Raw genomic sequence first — 21,216 nt, forward strand, 5'->3', positions numbered from 1 at the left:
CACAAAAAAAAAACAGAACAAGTGTATTTGTGTTTTCTACAAGATTTTAATATGCCGCCGAAACCAAAGATAATTTGGAATCAGCTTCTGTACATTCATCCAACACGATGTCTAATCAAGTTTTTAAAAGAGATGCAACATCAGAACATAAAAAGGGGGAAAAAAACTACACGACTATCAATACTGATCTCTGCTGAGAAGAATTGAGGCAACGATAGTGACGGACAGCGATGTCTCTTAGGCATTAATTCAAGTTTTACACACGCTAATACATGGGAACTTGTATTCTTATTAAATTAATGTCTTATGCGTTGTATATAAATGCTGCGAAAATGAAGTAGTCTGAGTGAACACAACACAGAGATTTTCTATGCTTTGGACTGAATGATGGGTAAGCTTTTCTGAACCAAAATAGTTCTTCTTCATTTCTATGCTGAAGCCAGTAGTTCACATCAACTTTTAAAGGGGTGAAATCTGGACAAATAAACGAAAACGCCACAGATTTCAGCGAACCTAACTGACCACCTGACTATCAGAACTATGACACAGAATATGCATGATGCAATGTAACAATAGAAAACAATCTGTATGAAAAGTCCAACAACCCAATTTGGTCTAATTCTGTCAATTTATGCAGATGAGAGATGATATGACAGTACTAGTAGCCACATGATTTTTCTCATGGTGGTTCGCAATACAGAGAGAAAGTGTCACAGAAAGATGGGAGAATTCAGCTGTGTTGCAAAGATATGTCAGTGAATGTTCCTATTTGAAACCATTTGTACAAGACTGTCCTCTTTCCTAACTGGCACTGGGAGGCTTACAGGATAACTGAGGGAGGCACTGAGTGACCGAGACTTTTCTTTTTTGTATCCAAAAGATGCAAATTAATGCTTCATGCTGGGATTCCAGTTCCCAAGGCGTCATGACATATTATAATACAATTCAGAAAGGACACATGAGAAATGCACAATATGCCAGTGTTCACCCACTGAAGGTGTACGGATACAAATAATGCAGTTTGGACTAGAAAACCCATGACAGACTGAAATAGTAGGTAACATGTGACTTCAAATGTCCAACAAATGCCAGGAGAGGATGTGAATCCAGCAAAAAAAACAGCTTACAAGTTGCTGTACAACCTAGGCTTTACTGAGACCTTGTGACATAAATACAAATATTTGCTTTAATAAAAAGGCATAACAACAAAACGGTAACAAGTGATGGGTGTAAAAACGTATAACTGTTGGATGGACAGCGACCTGCTAATTCAAAATCAACTGATGCCTTCATGTTCGCTCACAGGATCCAAAGATAGTCAGAGGTTTACATGTTTCGAGTTACTGCATGATACAATAACATCATCTAATTTAAAGGAAATCCATTTTTAGTTCACAATGAATTGTCCGTCGCTCAGTATGAGCAGTGATTTAAAATAGCTACAGGAATGGGATGCACTAACCAGCAGAGCTGCATCATCTTTCTATCTGTTACTATTACGGTTTTGATCTCGGTTAATGTGGATAACCAGATCTCGGATTTCGTCTCGTTTCCTCCGCACCTGTTGCCGTGGAAACCACTGTTGTAGGTGTAGAGGGAGATCGAAGTGCACCACAGGGTCCTGAGAGCAGAAGCACAATTTATTAATTACTGTATGCATGCCGAAACATTTTAAGTGATTAAACATTAAGCTTTTAAGTTGTTGCTGATCCAATATTATGATAAAACATATCAGATAATGTGATGCTGTCAAGTTCTTTACCTTTAAAAAACTCTCCACATATTGCAGCAGGTAGAGGCCGCAGTCGCTGCTGTTGTCCTGAAGGGGAACTTTGCAGTGTGAGCTTTGCATCTGATCAGGACTAAAGTCCCTCGATGAACCACGACGCACTTCCCACTCTGACTGCAAGTACCTGAAGGACAAAGACACACAATCTTACATCCATTTATAAAACACACACACACACGCAGCTAAAGCCAGATGGATTAAAGGTCTCATACTTACTCCCGTAAGAGTTTAAAGACTCGCTCGTGAAGAGAAAGTTTGAGGGAATCCATGATGAGAATACACGGCCTGCAGAGAAATGAGGGACATCTGTTATTCAGCGTTCATTAGGCATTTTTTAGGCATCGTCCATCTCAGCTAGATGTAGACAATCTGAACACACTATCTGTATAAAAGAAATGAGGTGTGAATGTGCCTTTGGACTGTGAGTGAATGAGTTGGTGTGATATTTTTTTCGGAGTGTCATATGAGGCAGCAGAATGACGTTACTGTGTACGTACACACTCACCTCTTGCTAATAGTTTTCTTCAGGAAGGTCTGCTCAGTGCAGTTCTACAAACAGAGACACAATGAGAGAGTAGAGGGATGAAGAAAAAAACATTTGTCTGTGAGATCAAATAAAAAACGACAGAACTGAACTATTTCTTACCACTGGACCAGTTGTTGGGTCTTTAGTGGAATCTTCTTGAGGTGTTTCTAAAAACACATTAAACCAATCATTAACTTCAGCTTCGGGATCACAACAGACATACATTAAGTTCCCAGAAATACAAGACAATTGCAATACAAAGCCATTGCATACTTCATATTTAAACTTAAGTCTCATTTAGTCAAATATACCCGTCTCTGTGTCCGTGCCGTTGCAGTGATTTAATGTAGGTGGTATCTCCGTGTTATCATTGGGGCTTTTAGACCCCTGTGCCACCTCCTGATCCAGCAACTCCCCGTCCGGACCACTCCACGCCTCACACTTTGGCTCGTCCAGTCCAGGAAAGCAGATGACAACTAAATACCAATGAGCTCTAAACAAGAAGACAGAACAATAGGATACATAAAGCGATATATACCGAAAGACCTGCAAAACACCTTTTCATAATGCATTTAACTCACTCCTGATTGACGGGTACAAACAGGAAGTCCTTTTGGAAGATGTCCACATGGCGTGTCCATGTCTTCACCCTATGGTGCCGCCTCTGCCTCTGACAGCTGGGTGCAAACAGAAACAAACACAGGGATACGAGTTTTAGCAACGATTCGGAAACATACACTTAACTGTCGACACCTGAGAGGTAGACTATGAAGTCTAGAAAGACTACGTCACTGTCGGTACATCCCACTGCAGACCCATTACAAACGAAACTCAGAAAAGTCTCAACAGAAAGGACTTGTTTTGTTCATTTTGTTTGCCAGCACGACTCACGAGTCACTGGTGCCCCCTTCACTGGCGTTGTCCCTCCGCGTCAGCTGCTTATAGAAGAAGCTGCTGAAGATGTGGGAGCGCTCGGCCACGTCAGCGGAGGCATTCTGGAGAAGGTATCTGGTTCAATAACACAACACCAATCACAATCACAGTTAGAAAATGGATCCCCTCCTCCACAAACTTGTTTTTTCTTTAAGCGTTACCTACTTCAGGTAAAAGTCGATGATAACGTCGTTGAGGAAGTGCCCGCTGTCGAGGCATCGCAGATCCTCCATCGTGACGGTTATTCCTCCTTTTGATGGCGGAGGAGGAAACTGGATCAACCTGAGGTGGAAGAAAAAAAAAAAAAAGAGTGAGCCGGTTTACGACGACAGATGTAGCAGTAGCTGTCCATGCACGAGCAGCCAAAGACTGTAATCCAATCATTTGCTGTGGTAGGTTAACTGTAGTAGTTACAATGTAGGGATGCATTGAACTGAATTGAGCTAATACTGACCTTATTAAGTAGATCTGGTATTAGCCCACACCATAAATACAGTTGCTACATTGAGGCCATTAAAATCAGGTGCTTCTTCTATGAATAACATTCATGGAGTGAGTCCCAGTTTTAGAACCAGGGTATTCCCTGGACTCTGACTTAAATTACATGATGTATTACAATGAGTTCCATCATATGAGAGATTTAGTTTTGAGCTGCTAACAGACTGGTGTTCTGCATCAGCACAAACGGTGAGCCGACGTGTCAGAATGCCGAGAGAAATCACCCGGATCAGTGCATCCCTACACTGTGTAGAGTTTAATCTTAATTCGGATGCCACGTGCCCGCCCCTGCTGGTCCAGGCTGCACGGGAAGCTGCACATATGATAATGTAGGTTACTTGCCTGCGAGCCAGGCCCTGATGTTTAAATTTAGTAAAGCTGGAGTCTGGTTTACACAGGGACACAGAGTAGGATCCCTGGGTTCTGCGATGGCACAGTGTGTATAAACGGGTCGGCTCCTCCGGTTTTTTCTGCAGGAGGAAATTCAATAATTTAACAGAGGGGTTGTTATGTGATTTACAGGAGATGAGCAATCGTTTATGTTATTATTTTTTCAAATTTGTATTCAAATACAGCAAAAATAACGACTAGACATGGATTAGCCCAAAAAAAGTAACTTAAACTTACATCAGGCGGCTGTTGGAGCTCTTGTTCTCTCTGATCCTCCTCTGGTTTGAGTTGCGTCTCTGTGTTTTGTTCTATAGCCGTCTCTGTCTCCGCTACCGTCTCTGTCTGTGTCCCAGCCTCCAACTGGACGGGAGCTGTGGTGGTTTTGTCTGTATCAGAATGTGGACCATCCTGGTCTGTGTCAGGTTTAGGGTCAGTGCTCTCCAGGCCCAGCAGAGCCAACAGGTGACAGTCCAGTCCAGTTCTTCTAATCAGCTCGATGCTATCGTCCAGAGAAAGGACAGGAGTGAGGAAGTCTGCCAAATCACTGAATCTGTCTGCACCATAGATGGATCTTTCAAGTGCCAGACTGTTAAGACAGTCAATGTCCAGGAGGGAGCGCAATAAAGCCCCCTCCATTCCCTCCACAGGATGCCTCAGTGTCAGCAGGATGAAGGGGCTCACCTTGTCTGTTACCAAAAAAACAAAAAACACATGTAAGACTTAAAATGATCGAAGAAAGACGACACAAACATGTAAACACTTACATAAAGATCAACAAGTCTGCCTGTTTTTAATTGATTGTGATCAGAGTATAAATTATGTTTTTCATTGCAGTTGTCAGTAATTACAACACAAGAAATATGAGGTTGAAGTCTCACCAGAGGTTGTGGCACCATCGTGTTTGATACAAAGCTTGAGGAGTACTCGCTGTATAGCAACCGCAGCCGTTTCTGCCATGCATAACAGGAGGATGGCAACAGGGTACGGCTTCCCATCGCACTTATACTGAAGCTCCCGGTCCTCTAGTTCCTGCTGTTCCCAGATGCTGTACCTCCTCAGGTCTTTACGCTCCAAGGTCAACATCACCTCCACCTGGTCATCAGTGTCTGGGAAGAAAGAGGTGGTCAGGATAGCTTAGCAGCTTGCATTGCTGGTACCACACTCGCCAAACACAGCTTTCCCTAATAAAGAAGTGTGAATCCTACAATCTATTTTAAATCATAGAAAATAATAGATTTCTATGCTTATGTTGCTACACGGTTTCTCCATAAATTATTGATAAATGTCCTGAATGCTTGGCTAAAGTAAGCTGTTCTTTCATTCAACGTTATTTAGTCCTGACATATTTTTCAGAAACAAACTTGTACTCGTTAGAAAATATATAAACTCAGAATGTTGCTCAAGAAAAATAACCACCTTAGTTCCCTACAGGTGAGATTTCACAGGCTCAGAAGCTGAAAGTGCAGTAGTGCCTTGAGGGTCTAATCCAAGAACACACACACACACACACTTTAGCATCTGAAATAGACCACTAAGCTGTGAGTGGATGGTGTGCAGACAGCATGACCAAAACAAGGAGTCTACAAAACTCAGACCAAAGAGCTCAGGCAGGCCACGACCTCTCTAAAAATACTGTGATTATACTTTAGTGTACTAAAACATATTCCCATGATTACCTTTCAGTGGGATGATGATGTTTTCATCTACCATCTGTAAAAAAGAAAACCAGTTTAAAAAAAAAAAAAGTGTTGTATGTCCTGAAATGTGATACGTCTACTGAATGTGATCAGCAAAATGCATGCATTTTGTGGTTTATAATGTGGTTACCATGATGTCTCCATTCGCTTTCCCTTGGTATCCCCCACAGTGCAGCATGGAGAAGGGGTAGTCTATACTGGGGACTTGCACTGAACGAGGAAAATCTAAAACATCTAACACCTGCAAAATCACAAAATATATATATATATATAAAAATGTGAGATAGAGCTGTAGGGTCAAGCGAATAAATAATGTTATTTTTCAATTATAATATTTTAAAGCCACCTGTAGTTTACAGCAAAGTGTGCTGCTACTTTTTGGTATCTTGTTATGAAAACATCTCTCTCAATAATATCTTCTTAGCATGAGTGGGAATCGGGAGAAAACATTTTGTAAGAACCACTCTCTTCCTGACTCAGATGCAGGGCCAAGTCTGGCACTTAAGATTATTGATCTGTTATAAAATGGGTTGCTGTTGCATTGAAGAGGTATGGATCAAACATAATACAGAGACAGATCCTGCTCACCTGCGTGTCCTCCATCTCAGAAGCTGCTTGCTGTTTGGCCACATCATCCTGCATGGAAAGTTCCTGTATTTGCACGTCTTCCACCGCTGGGCTGCGGTGTTGAGGAACATCATCGCTCTCTTCGTCACTGGACAGTATAACTGAAAAAGAAGCACAGGAAGGCAAACACATCAGACAGAGTTTTTTATTTGGAGATATGCTACCTTACTGTCATCATGTCCTAAACTGACATCGCAACAACAGAGGTGAACCAAGCTTTGAAAGAAGAGCAAGGACAGCAGGATTCCTCGAAAAGACACAAAAAGAGGAGACAGAATAGCTGCTAAGATTGAAACTGCATTAGAGAAGTGCTGATTCAACTGCATGATCATGTTGGAGGATCATCTTTTGAGAGGGATGTAAATGAGGTGGATACAATATTAGAAACAACTCTCTGTATAGTGCAATACAGTTTAACAACACCACAAACTGCAGCCTCTAAAATGACCATGCAGAGTCTCAATTTGAGCCTTTCACGGCCACGTTTGCATCCGTAATTTCAAGTTTCAGATGTAGAAAGATGCTACCAAGTTTAGAAGATCATCCCCTCCGGTATCGGGGTACTCACTGGGTTCAGAGTGGCCAGTTACAGTTGTGCTGTCCTGGCTAGACGATAGACTTCGCTTGGGTATACCAACAGAGTCTCTGACCTCCAAATTAGGACAGATTAATGGGAGCGTTTCCGTTTGATCGTCTGCTCCCACCGTGAACTGTACAATGGTATGGTCCAGGCAATCTCCGTCTCCTGTGCTTTCTTCCAGACAAAGACGCGTGGGTACCGGCCCTCCATCTCTTCCGTCTTCTCCTGTGAGGCGGAGCACACTCTCACGGTGGCGTTTGGGACTGCCTGTCCCGTTGCACTTGGTCCTTGTGTCCTTTCTTTTCCTCTGCTGTTGAGACAGCACAGCATGCAGCAATTCAATTTAGGTTTGAGTTCATCAGAAAATGCTGGTAAGATAAATTAATGATATCAAGACAGAAGTGTTTTCATTTCTCACACATGCTGCAACAATGGTGGATTTTAAAACGAATTTGGTCATTTAAGTTCTAGTTAATAGCATTATAGCATATTTATGTGATGCTACCAATTTCAGACCTGTGCCATGTTTGGGTGTCATGGAAATGTTACTGAGTACTAACATTGGTTCATGGCCTTATTCAAGACTTTTACATGAGGTGCACATCTGGGCTTATTTGTTTGCCTCTTATAGGAAGGTTTGGATTACGTTTACTCCTTGGTGAGACTGTTGAGCTCTGGAGCGTTCTATGTGACGCTGTATGGTACTCACCAGACTGTGTTGAACTTCTTTTTTTGGATCAGTCAACCTGTCCTTGATGATAGCCTGAGAGAACCCATCACAACTCCCTGTATCCTCGGCAGGCTCCCAGCTCACTGACAAGCCACAGTCTGCATGAGACAGATAACCACTGATCAACCTATCAGGCCAAAACAAACCTGACTGATACTACTACTCTTAGAACATAGAAAAAGGGACTTGTAAGGGAAAAGCTGAGTACATTCTGTGGTGTTTTATTACTCTGGAAGCTAGGCAGGGGTAGCAAATTACTCTTTCCCATTAATGAAAGGTCAGGAGAAAGCTGGAAAATGCAAGCATGACCGTTTCCGAGTCGAAATAAAAAAAGATAAGTCAAAGCTTCCACCAAAACAAACGACACAGAATAACCCAGTGAAGTACGATGGAGGTGCAGAGCAGCAGGACGTCAGTAACTGTGTGTCGGATTTTACAGACCTACAACTTCAGCGAATTTGAAGTCATCTCCGTTGTCCTTTCCTATTATCACCTCCTCGATATCTTTGTTTTCTTCCACGTCGTCTTCAGCATCACTTTTTTGTGATCTTCTCGGTCTTGACCTAAAGACATGAAAGAATGAACAATATGCTCTGGTTGTGTTGTTTACACATCATTCTCATTTTAGAAAAAGCCACACAAAGTAGTGCAATAGTTCCCTCCAGCACCTTTATATATATATATATATATATATATATAACAGGTTTACCTAATTGCAAAAGACAGAGAAACACATTTCAAATAGAATCCAAGTTGCAAAAGTGTGTGGTATTATTTCAGATAAAAATCACTGTTTTCTGCCAGGAAAATACATTGAGCCAATTATGCAACCGGCAGAGCTGAACTCCATTAAGAATTGACATCGAGCAGCTGCCGTCTACAGTGCTCTGGCTTAAACAGCACTTTCAGAAATTGTTGTCCTCATTAGTGGGTTAGATACAAAAACCAAAGTTACCCTTTAAGGTGACCATAAATCTTCTGGAAGTCATTTCTCCCGGTCAGGCACATTAAAGCAGCGTGTTGTTTTTACACATTTTTGTACAGATTTAACAAACAAGACACAGCGTGCTAATATGTGAGCTTTAGAGGTGCTGGCAGGTGGAATTTGTTCCCCTTTGGACAGAGTTAGGATAGCTGTTTAGTCTTAGCCCACTGCTTACTGTACTTCTATATATATAGGAAAGATATGACAGTGGTATCAGCGTTCTCCAGCACTCTGCAAGAAATCCGAAAAGTATATTCCCTAAAATGTCAAAATATTCAGTAATAACAGGGACCTACCATCGAGCAGATGAGGAGGTGGGCTTCCGGATGCATTTAGGGGTTACACTCTTGTTCTCATCATTCCTCGCCTCCTTCAGCCTGGACTTCACGTCTCTGCAGAGCAGCGGTTCCTCTCCACATTGACCACTATCCCGCCGAGTACTCGTCCCACGAGTTCTCATAGTAGGACTCTGTTTTGTCCTCTCTATATAAGCCTTGCCCGGTTCCGTCTCTAGGACATCGTCCAGGATCACGTAGGGCTTCCTCCTACAGGATGACAAACAGAAGCAATTATTTGCAACCCTCCTTGAACAGTGTCTTCTCTGAAGCATCTTACCCCACTCAATGTATTCTAACTAATAGGTCATCTACCATTACAGAGCAGACTGTGTACAGCTGATCCAGAAGGAGCAGATAGATGAGCCATGTGTGCTGTCATGATAAGCTTGGCCTTGAGCCAGGGTGCTTATAAGCAAGGTTTTCTTTAAGGAGGTAACAGAAATCTCATAATATCCCAGAATAAAATGCCACCACTGTTTAAGGACTACATTTTGATGAAACGTTGATGAGTTATAGTTTGGTTTCTGTGTAATCGGCGGGGGAAGCATGATACTTATCACCTAGAACTTTCTTTTCCTGTCTTGCATGGAGTTGCATCATCTTAAACATAGAGAGATGCCATTTGTAAAAAGCTGTATAATCCTGTACAGCTTACAGGATTGTTTGTTAGTTTTGTAGTAATTAGTTGAGAAAACATCAACAACAGCAACACTAAAGATTCTAGGAATAAACATAGCAAGACAAGTGTTCCAACTAAAAAAGTGTGGGCTGTTATTTGCTGGACAGAAAAGGAGAATGTGATTTAGTCACTATATAAATACATTTAACCCAGTTTCAAACATTTAAACAGAAGAGGCTCTTTCAAATCAGGTTACCTCAAGAATTAAAATGACACCAGTCCTAACAAAATAAAATAAAATCCTATTAAAGGGAAACAATCACAACACAAGCACTTTTTATACACTACACTATATATACTAATTATACTATTGTATTAGAATATTTAGGTTGAGAGCCCCATCTTGTGAAAGTTTACGAAACTGCTAACAACTAGACAGTTAAGGCACGTTTATTTGTACTTGCTTTCAACAAAGCAGTTCAAAAAACGTAACATAAGATAGAAAGGTATGAAGAAAAGTCACGGAGCGCTTCGGTAGTCAAATGGCTGCAGCACATAGTACCACATAGCTGCAATGCATCTGGTTCCATTCCAGCTATGGTTCTGGCAACTGGCCAATAAAGGCGAAAATGCCAAAAAAACAAACAACATGTTTGCTCACACCTTCCTTTTCAAGCATTTCAGAGAAAAGAAGTAAGCCCAACCAAGTCAGTGCTTGTTTTGTCCGTTTTGGGCTACGTTAAAAACATGGCGGTGCAACATGGTGGACTTTGTAAAGAGGATCTGCTCCCTAAATAGATATAGAGGGCCCATTCCAAGCTAATAAAAACACATTGACCACACGAATAAAAACAGTTATGAATATTATGTCCTATTTCCACCAATAGATTCCCCTAAATCCTACACACTGCTCTATTAAAAAGGAAGTTTAGAGTTGAAGCAGATCTCAAGACTTCTGTGAGAAGAAGGAGCAGCCCCTGAGGCATGGATGGGGGTCACTGGACAAGGATTAAGTGTTTAAGGAACATTTGTGGTTAAAACAGATCAGTGATGCTGTTTTGCCCTCATTGTGCCTCCAAAAAACATCTTTCAAAACTCTTGTCGTCCTCCGCTTACCTCGCCATTTCCGATGTTGCAAGGTTGTTATCGAACAGCATGGATCCATTTCTATGCTGTGAACCACTACGTTTTCGTTTGCAACCTGCAAATGCAGTCCAGGAAACCTGCTAAAAAGGGAAGGAAATGGTGCGAGTCTCAAGATTAATTCCAAAACAGCCATTCTACCATCACGACATGAGTTCAGGTGGTCACATTGACAGCAAAGATATCTCTGTACCTGTCTTTCTAACGTCCCACATTCTGATGAAAGACATAGCATGGAGATTTTGAGTGGGTTTTCCACCTAAAATTCACAAGGTAGTTAGTAAACATGCATTGACAATGAACAGCCAATAGCATGAGTACGCTTTCTTCGCAAAATACAGCAAATGAGCAAAGCTTGTGACTAGGGCTGGACCAGACTATTTTACGATTCGGTTATTTTGGGAAAATGCTAGCAATGACAAAAAAAACCAAACAAAAAAAAAATACTATAGAATACCTGGAGCCTTAAACTTTAATTAAAAAGACAGCTGTTGCAGCACTTTACTGCCAAATCTCAGCCAAAATGCTGGGGGGAAAAATGCAGTGTAACACATGGGGGGACACCGTGGTGGTGCGACGGCCCAGAGAGAGCAGCCTCACAATGCTGCTGTTTGGGGGAAAGGGCCTGCAAACGTGGCTTTGAGGTACGTCTACACGCGCACACACAGAGGGATGAGGAGAGGCTGAGAGCTGACATAAACATGCATGCAACGTCCAAACTCGGATTGAAAACAGCACTTATGGACCCATCAGAAAAGAAAAAAAACTGAGAAACGTGCTGCTTTAATGATACAAGTTCGTGCCCTGCTAACAGGCTCCTCCAGTCACCGCAATCTCACACGCACTGCAAGCGAATTTATGTTTTTAAGTATTTTTTAGGCATTAATAACAACATTCCTTAGATTCTAGCCAGGGCTTCTCAATTGTAAGGTTTTCTGATTGTTGATGGCAAATCCTTTTTGTGGTTTCAGTCAAAGAAGGACATGTTATACTTTGACATTTTATAGGGTGTACGATAAACAGAGAAACAGCAAAAACATCCATAAAGAAAATAATTATTTGTTGCAGCCCCAGTAGCAGCTTATTATGGTAACTGTAAAATATCCAATAACGTAAGCAAGCCATAAAGCAAGCATCACTACAGCATCTTGCCAAGAAAGCAATTCATACTGCACACGAAAATATTAAAAAGTTAACATGTATGTCATGAAAACCTGGGTCACACATACCAAGTTATCCTTGTCAACATTAAATGGAATAGTTAGTGCTCTTCTTCGCTCCATCATGGTCCGCAATTTGGTAGGAGACAGCAAGACACTGCAAGAAAAAGAAAATATATATATGTAAACAGTTGAACTCTGTATGGCAAGGTGGTCAGAAACATCCAAAACTAGCAAAAAATAAAACAACATACATTCTCTCAGCAATAACCAAGGTATGGCTTTTTGTTAATGTTCCTATATAGCCAAGGTTGCTTAATCAAGTAATTCAACCACACAGATCACACATTGAGATTAAGTCAACGTATGAAAGAAAATGTTAATACGATGCTAAACAATCATCACAAACAAAACATGAGTACCAGTTAAATCAAGGATAACAAATCCTTAAAACATAAAAAAAAATGCACTCCAGAGGAGATGAAAACCTGACTGTAGATACAGGATGGTAAAGTAACAGCAGATACAGGATAAAGTCAAGCAGACCGTGTGACTTCCTTGACCCAAATAAACTACTGACAACTTAATTGCAAGTCATCCTCTCCTCCACCCGACGAGGCTTGGATCAGATGTGTTTATTTCAGTTAATTAGAAAACATGAAATACAAACTGGCAGTTACAAAATTAAAAATATATAATTTTCCTTCTTTCCTTTCAATCCTGCTCATACCTTTATACTAAATACTGAAATACTGTGTAATGGTTGTGCACCAAAATAACGTTACACGGCGTTCATAACACATTAGTTTTGAATGCAGGGGGGGGGGGGACTAAAAAAGTATTTGAGCGTGTTTTGTACAACATAAAAAGTATAACGTTAAATTACAATTACGTTGCTCAGACATCACGCCTAACGCTAACGTAACCTAATTACAATATATCAGACGTATTAGCAATTATATGCCCACCCATGAAAGCTGTTTGACTTTTTATTTTTTATTTTTTTCCCCTAAGTGCCTGCACACAACAGACGCTGAATACTTTATTCAGTTAGCGCTAGCGTTTAGCTGCCTGAGCTAGCTTGTCAGTGCTAGCTACATTGTCTATGAATGCTAGCTAAACGCAGCGGAGGAAAGGCTTACCCTAGGCTTCTCTTGATACCATCAGAGAATATAAGGAGGCAGTAGACAACTACTCCCGCACGGACGTTTCCCCAAGTCCCTTGTAAACACTGTAAAGACACATTCTGATTTCCTTGAGGGCGCTTCAATATTCATTTAGCAACATCCTGTAGGCACCGGATGTGAATTAGGACAAACGGCGAGGTGCACAAAAGAGCTCGTTCCCGGGTGTTGATGGAGGCCCGCCTTTTTTGAGGGGGGATAAATAAATTAAAAAAATGTTTGAAACATCCAGATATTTATATTCGTTTATTAACTAAGCAATAAGTTAGGTGGAGGTGTGTGTTGCTCCACTTTTTTATCTCCGGCCCGGTTGACAGTTTAACAAATGTGGCTCTCTCGTGTCAAGATAGGCAGCGGACAGTTTCTGAGTCGTTTGTTTCTACTGTGTCCCCGTTTGCGTCCATATTAATGTCTACATCTATAATATATATCAATATGCTCTGGGTTAGTATTGTAAAGCTGCATGTTGTTTAACAGGTGGATTTGCACAGTCAGTCCACACTCAATAGTTCCATTTGTAGAATTTAACAGCTGAATTGATTACTTTGCACCTTTCCATAGTTGACGGTTTGCGGCAAAGGTTGCGGGAAAACGGACTCTGCTTTTGGAACGTTCGAAAAACAACGTCCCGCGAGCGTTTGTTCACGCGACGTCAAATCTACCAGAAGCAAACTACGAGTACTTATGCGCATGTCTATTTTACCCCCACAGAGATACGTTAGTGTGACAAGATGATACCTACCGTGTGCTTCCGTTTTTGGGTGAAACGCAAAGTTTAGTTAAGTCAAGGGCTGAGGATAAATAAATACAACAAAACACACGAATAAAACAAATGCAGGAAATTAATATATAATAGAAAAGAAGAATAGAAAAGAAAAACACCCGAACAAGAAGGCTACGTTACACAAGAGACGAACGGTTTCCAGTAGGTTGAAACAGTAGCGAACAATCTTGTACTAAACTCTCTCCTCTTTAGCCACACATGCTAAAGTCTACTTTACTTGTGTACATTTTTACGCGGATCGTTCATGGACGATTCTGAAATCTATTAATTCGGCTTTTTTTCCCCTTTCCCCCCGTAGTGCAACACCAGAGAATGCGCTGCACGTGTCAATGCTGAAAGATCATTCAATGTAACGCAAGTAAGCAATGCTTTTTGGACATAACTGTATACGTGTAATTGCATATATTTTTGACTCGCAGATAAAATACTGCAGCGTTGAGTGGACTTTGAACACATTCTGTAACTGTGCAGTCAGCACTGATACGGAGAGACGCTATAAGCGTAATAATTCCCACAGGCTTCACTGGACGACGTTATTAACTAGTTACTATTAAACGTTACATATTGGAGTTATGCCATTAGTTATTGTCCTCATGATAACCTTTGCATACGACAGTGTAAACACCGCCTTTTAAGGCAAAACAAGTTTGTTGTGTTTTTTGTTCTGCAGTAAAGTGTAGCTCCACAAACCGTCTGTAGATGGCGTCATCATAATAGGGATTAAAAAAATAAATGAACAGTTGACTTTCAGCAGTTCATGTTTAATGGTAGCAATGCGTTTATTAAAGAACGGCACAATAAAACACAAATAGACAACAAACCATTATAAACATAACTTCTTTGTTGTGACACAATTAAAGGAGCAGGTGCATCAAAAACAAACGGGGGTGGGATAATGGTGAATACTAAAATAACGACACATGTAGAGAGATTTCAGCGAAGTGATTTTAGATACAAAGCAATATCTTTACCTTATGTATTATTTATATTATTATTATTATTATTATTATTATTATTATTATTATTATTATTATTATTATTATTAGCTTCTGCAAGAACAAGTACGCCTCTTGTGAATTTAGCTTTTCATTCCAACGTGGCGTAGCCTCATGTGCCTGGTTAAAAAAAGTCAATATCTTGGCTTCCCTTTTTTTTCCAAGTAGGAGTGGAATATTGTATTATTACTATCTATGTTTTAAGGTTTTTGTAGTCTGGTCATTTCTCTTAATATTTGAATCCTGCACTTTCAGCAGCAGCTGCAGTAGAAACATGGCCTCGAGTTCCTTGGGCAGAAGACTGGTGGCTTGTCTTCTCAATGTTTCCGAGGCTCGCAGGAAAGACCTGGTGGAGACGGTGGCGAAGGCAGCCATATACAACTCTGAAGGCGAGTGCAATTTTGTTGTGTAACACTCCAATTTAACGGATAATTGGCACCAAAAACAGTAATTTGGTTTCCGTTCTCACTGAGAACGAGTTACTCAACCGTTTCATCCCAAAGGAGGCGAAACTTCACACAAACAATCAGTCTGGAGGCAAATGAAATTAAATTAGAAACACGATTACAGTACTTTATTTCCCCACAACACATCTGATGACAAAGCTACAGCAGTGAACAGCACTTAACCGAAAACCTAATTTTAACGAGCGATTTTTGTGCAACTATACATCAGGTGTTAGACGAGAGGGGATCACGGTGCTGAACATCTTTAATGACCACGACTACAACCGCTCTGTCATCACCATCGTGGCCAATATCGACTCTGTCAGTAAGTATTGAACCTTGCCATGTGTTGAAATATGAAGGTTTTTACATTAATTCTCCTCCTCCCGAGGGGAGAATAGAGTCCGCTGCTTGAAGGAGCAGTATTCTACAGCTGGGATTCAGTCTCCGTCCGCCGCGCTCCAATCCTCTGAGAGGGGGGGGAAATCCTTTAATAAGCTTTGTCAGGGATTTAAACGCACACAAAAAAACAAGAAGAACATTTTTCTGGCAAAGATCACAGTGAAAAGTTTATCTCATTGAATGCTTATTCCGAACACAACCTTCTGTTAATGCAGGCAAAGCTGTCAAGGTTTACAGTTGTTTGTTATTTGTTGACGCTCACTCCTTAAGACAACTGAAACAGCTTAATTAAAAGCATATATTTTGTTTTTCACCATATTGAAGTCACTTTTTTTTCATACTTGGATCCATTGCTGCTCGTTCCTGTCACATCAGGCTTTGACAGTACGCCTGATGTGTTGCTATGATGTCACTTTCCTCCAGGTGAAGCCGTTCTGTCCGCATGCCAGAAAGCCTGCGGGCTGATCGACATGCGCGCCCACAAGGGGGTCCACCCGTGTATGGGTGCCGTTGACCTCATCCCCATCTACCCCCTGGGGGAGGAGGTGGGAGTGGAGGACTGTGCTAAAGAGGCTCGGGGTGAGATGCCATTCGTGCATGCGTGTGTGCTTGGATTCGTGTCCCTGTCAGTTATCAGTTGTTGTTCTATACTGTATGTGTGTTCACTAGCTTTCAGGGCACAGTTATGGCTGCCTTTATGGTTGTGTTGACCGTGGGTTGAATGAAGGTTGAGTACTTGTTGTACCACCAGGAGGCAACCCCTAGGTCTGAAAAGTGAAGCCAATGCAGAAGTGCCTTAAACTTGCATTCTCTCTGCTAATACCAAACTACTTTTCCCCCCATTAGACTTGCAAGAGATGTCTGTAACTCAGCAATTATTTTCTACATCGTAAATTAACTTTCCAGTATGCAGGCTTGAATAGCCCTCATTTAGATCAATTATTCCTAAATGATGTAAAATGCACTATTAGCAGAATCCAGAATTAGTTTCCCTCCATTCATGTGATTGAGCCTGAAGCCATGCGGTCATTTTATTCTCAGACTTTTTTGAACGGGGTCCTGCAGACAGAATGTGTTAAAATGTGTTAGAATATACATGCAGTGTGTGCACAAACAGATGGCACATGCAGTAGTTGTGGTATTTGATAGCAATTTCTCATTTAGAGTAGGCAGCTGTAATTTACACTTTTGATATAACATAATGTAGAATACTGTCTTGATAGTGCAATGCGTTCTATAGGAGTGTGTCTAGTGGCTGATGATGTGACACCTTTAGCTGCCTGTTGTGTTGATTAGTTTCACAGTTTGCCAGCTGACATGCAACCATGTGTTCTGCTGATAATAAGCAGTAACCCAGCGTGTGTGTCAGCGTGCCTGATGTCTGCTTCTCTGTGTGCTAATCTGAGTGGTGTGATTGCAGAATAATAATCGGCAAACTCACCAACGAGCACCGTATTTATGCATGCATGTGAGCTGTCCATGTGTCCGTGTATTTATACTCATATACATGTGATGCCATGCTGGTAAACTAACATGTTTGCGTGCTTGCCGGGGCTCAGCTGTGGCTCGGGGACTCACAGACGGGGTCCAGGGCACCAGTGCGTTCCTGTTCGGCTGGGCAGACTCCCCCCTTCAGCGGGGGCTGGCACAGAGGAGGAAGGAGATGGGCTGGTTCAAGAAGACCTCAGACCTGCAGGCAATCAGGCCCGACATGGGGCCGCAGCCCCAGAAACGCTACGGTCTCACAGGTGAGTCAGAGCTCACCCCGAAGTTAGAATGTCAACACAGGCAAAAATACATGACAATATGATGACATGACAATATATAAAAAGTGGATAAAACACTGGGACTGGGCTCTGATGACAAATGTTCCATTAAAAAGAAGGAAATAAGTGTAACTACGGCCTGTATGGCTGTGTTGCTGAAACTGAAACTCACAGATTTACAGAAAACATATCCATATCTTAGTGTTAAACTGTAAATATAATGGTAAAGTAAATCAGCATGGTGTAAAACCATGGGAACCATGTCTGGGGGGGAAATGTATCAGTTCAACTGAAGCCAAGTCAAAAGGGTATTTTCCAAAACTACTTAATAAAAAACTCTTTGTGCCCCTGCAGACTGTTTCCTTGCTGAGCTGCAGTCGAGGGATACGTCCTGATCCACATTAGCTTCAGCTGAACTTTAGGATGTATTTTTGCACAGAGCAAGGACTGCAGACTATTTAGGGAGGGATCACTTCCATTACAGGCGTGAGGAAAGATTACAGCGACCAAAACCTACACTATGGCATGTGATGCGAGTTTTGAAAGATGGAGTTATCCTTTAAAAACAGCTGCTGGTGTGACCTGCCTTCTGTTATCTATGTTCGTTCATATCCATTGCTGTAAATAAACTCTGTAATCGTTGCAAATGTGGTGTCATCTAAGATATTTCCAGTGCAACTTCAAAGGTGTTTGATAGAGAGTTTTTGTTTATCTTCCTCAGACATTAACTGTGTCAGTCCCTCAGAGTAAAAGCATCATTTACAGGGTGAACTCAATTATATGAGTGGCAGAATATCACAATTTACCTCTACCCTCATTATGTGAAGGAGCAGTGTGAAAATGTTCTCTTCCTCCTGTTTTTGGCTGATGTCCTGCAGGTGTTGGGGCCAGTCCATACGTCATGAACTGCAACGTCACCATCACCACCCAGGACATGGCCATAGGACGCAGCATCGCCTCGGCCATCAGGGAGTCGACCCCGGGGGGCCTGCCGGGCCTACAGGTGCTGGCCTTGCCACACGAGGGCGCCGTGGAAATCGCCTGTAATGTGGAAAGCGTGAAGGGGAGCCCGGCCAGTCACGGGGCTACGGGTGAAGCGTGGCCGTGTTTCAGCATCGGCGGCCAGCCGTACTGCCACGTTCCAGCTTCCCTCGTCACGGCGAGGGTCGCCGAGCTGGCGGGGAGGCAGGGGGTTGGCGTGAAGGCCACCGCGCTGGTGGGGTTCACCCCGCGTGAGTGCAGGGGCCTGGCAGAGTTGGCGCTGTCTCAAAGGATTGCTGAGTTCTGGAAAGAGCAGGGCAGGATCCGTATGTGACGAATGTCACTTCAATTACCATCAGAATCAAAATTCGTAGTCATTTTTAAGGCAGCTGCCTTAATATTGTAATATTTTATAAATAAAAATGTAATTAAAAACATACTAATTCCAACATAGCCCTGTTTATATATTTAACTATGAAAAAAAACACGACGAAGACAAACCATATTGGAGGGTCAAGTCCTCAAAACCAAATGCAGATCAAGACGGAGCTGCTAATGTTAGCCGTAATTCTAGCTCCGTGGTCCTCAACGTCGACTGACTAATGATATGTTCTTTTGGCTGTGGAGGTAATGCGAGGTTACTGCTGGAGCTAGATAGCCGGGGATGCTAACGATTGCAGCTTACATAAGAGCAGGCAAACGCACAGCTGAACCCATTCCTTCCAATTTTGCTCTTGTATTATTTTGGCTTTGGAAAGGCAAATAGACAAAATGACTGCATTTAAAGAGATAGAATTTGTGTTGAGCAATTGTGTGTGGTAACCATTTAAAGGGGGGGAATCAAATTAAACTGGGGCAACTATTCCCACATCCTCTATAACACACCTGTCCTCTCACTGCCTCCCTAATCTGACACTTGCCGTAAAAAGAGATTTGGGTTTTAATTTCCGAATTTTCTTCTCTACAAAACCAACACCATATAAAATCCTTGGCTATCTTCCCAGAGTGGGAATTTAAATTTTCTCATGCGTGTGTCATTTCCTGTTTGGAGCAAAACGGGACAGTTGTGTTTACTGATGAGCCTCCGCTGATGAGTCTTTTCCCATCATTTTCCACCATCAGCCTCGCAAATACACGACTGTGGGAGAGTCACCATCTGTGTGTGAAACGGCTATTTTTATCACTGAATTCTTCTAGAAACATCCGGCGCTTTGGCAGCGTCTTACAGCGTAAACTCACCAACTTGCTTAACCCCGATTGGAAATGTAATTTCGTCTTTTTTCTTTTTACACATCTTTTAAATTCTATACGCAGCGTGAGCTCACGACGGTACACGATTAACCATTTAATAACATGGAGGCGAATTTGGCCAGAGGACAGGTCAGGAATTAACTGGGGCGAGATGATTCCACTCATTCCTTACATAAGGCCAGTATAATGCTGCACCTAAAAGAAGCGCATTGAGTGAAGAGGTATGGTTTTGGAGTCATTAGGTAATAATAACTTGGGCTATATGGATGTGGCACAAAAGGCAGGGTCAGAGTCAAAGCAAACACGTTCTGAGCTTTAATTTGAAGACATATGTGACGGACATTAGTGATGCAGAGCCAATAACTGCCTATAATCTACATGCAGAGAGTGGGTGCTAATCTGTTAAGCTTTACGCACATATAACCACACTAGTATGACTCACACAATCTTCCTCTGAGATCGGTGTGCTTTGGCGTCGATGACTGAATTTAGTATCCTTTCATTTTTTTCTTTTCTTCTGCATTTAAAGTTACGTAAAGTCGCCCTCTGAGGAAGAAGCTGTGCAATTTTCATCAATGCGCGTGAGCTTCTTTACATAAGCTCTCTTACAGCGTGAACATTCACCTCTTTGTGTGTCATCCAGCTGAGGCTCTTAGACGCACAAGCAACGCAGCCATGCAGCTTCATTTCATGGGTACATACACAACTCTCCCCCTCCCTCTCTCTCTCACACACACACACACACACACACACACACACACGCATCCTTTCTCTCTCCGCTGTCTTCCTCTCTCTTCTGCATCTAGACACACATGCTTATGCATTTACTCTATGTACGACACACACACACACACACACACACACGCTCAGCCTGCCAGGCTTGGGAGCATCAAGACCTAATCTAGGTCACAGCATAAACCCAGAGGTATCCTGCTGTACACACACTCGTATGCACACACGTTTTTTTAAATTTGCAAGCAAAATCACATCCATGGGTTTGAAAAACGATTTTGACTCGACTCAGTGAAAAGCGTTTGATTCTCATTTCGACAACGGACACACTTCGCTTCCCAAGAAAAAGAAGACTGTATAATAGAAATTTGTGAATTTCATATTTTCCCCCCCAAAATCCCCTTTTCCCATCTTCATCTCCTCTTCCCTTCTTTCCCAAACAACCTCCTTGGGTACGTGACTCAGTGTAATGGCTCTGCATCGTTTCCTTTATTAAGTGCACTTACAGCAGATGACTATGCAGTTAAAACACTTAACAGATGCACAATGTGCTTCGATAAAGACGCGGATGCTGCTGCACGCTGCTGCCGTTTGTGTGCATCCTTGCAGCAGCAGCAGCAGCAGCAGCAGCATAGGATCCCTTTGATATGACTTAGCCTG

General features: G+C 42.0%; 2 protein-coding genes across 6 annotated transcripts; one reads left to right on the forward strand and one right to left on the reverse strand.

Annotated features, from left to right (window-relative positions):
* Positions 1-34: 34 nt before the first annotated feature.
* Positions 35-13,304, reverse strand: LOC311021817 (uncharacterized protein). 4 transcript variants are annotated; one of them, XM_084022651.1, is made up of 23 exons: positions 13,158-13,304; positions 12,085-12,172; positions 11,049-11,114; positions 10,829-10,935; positions 9,052-9,300; positions 8,212-8,333; positions 7,750-7,868; positions 7,029-7,350; positions 6,422-6,561; positions 5,964-6,074; positions 5,813-5,846; positions 5,015-5,242; positions 4,374-4,822; positions 4,089-4,216; positions 3,414-3,530; positions 3,207-3,323; positions 2,897-2,992; positions 2,627-2,808; positions 2,436-2,482; positions 2,295-2,338; positions 2,006-2,074; positions 1,763-1,913; positions 35-1,621 (listed from the first exon to the last, which is right to left on the reverse strand). In XM_084022651.1, the coding sequence occupies exons 2-23, from the start codon at positions 12,139-12,141 to the stop codon at positions 1,484-1,486; spliced, it is 3,093 nt and encodes a 1,030-aa protein (XP_083878777.1). In that variant the 5' UTR covers positions 12,142-12,172; positions 13,158-13,304; the 3' UTR covers positions 35-1,483. The 4 variants fall into 4 exon arrangements, with proteins under 4 accessions (XP_083878777.1, XP_083878776.1, XP_083878778.1 ...); XM_084022650.1 differs by having other exon boundaries at positions 10,829-10,938; XM_084022652.1 differs by lacking the exon at positions 11,049-11,114 and having other exon boundaries at positions 10,829-10,938.
* An 888-nt stretch (positions 13,305-14,192) lies between these two features.
* Positions 14,193-18,997, forward strand: ftcdnl1 (formiminotransferase cyclodeaminase N-terminal like 1). 2 transcript variants are annotated; one of them, XM_084023095.1, is made up of 6 exons: positions 14,193-14,341; positions 15,234-15,367; positions 15,654-15,749; positions 16,250-16,405; positions 17,386-17,574; positions 18,471-18,997. In XM_084023095.1, the coding sequence occupies exons 2-6, from the start codon at positions 15,253-15,255 to the stop codon at positions 18,905-18,907; spliced, it is 993 nt and encodes a 330-aa protein (XP_083879221.1). In that variant the 5' UTR covers positions 14,193-14,341; positions 15,234-15,252; the 3' UTR covers positions 18,908-18,997. The 2 variants fall into 2 exon arrangements, with proteins under 2 accessions (XP_083879221.1, XP_083879222.1); XM_084023096.1 differs by having other exon boundaries at positions 14,199-14,341; positions 15,237-15,367.
* The last annotated feature ends 2,219 nt before the right edge of the window (positions 18,998-21,216 follow it).

The sequence above is a fragment of the Eutrigla gurnardus genome (assembly GCF_963514095.1).
Source record: "Eutrigla gurnardus genome assembly, chromosome: 12".
In the NCBI taxonomy this organism is placed as follows: domain Eukaryota; kingdom Metazoa; phylum Chordata; class Actinopteri; order Perciformes; family Triglidae; genus Eutrigla; species Eutrigla gurnardus.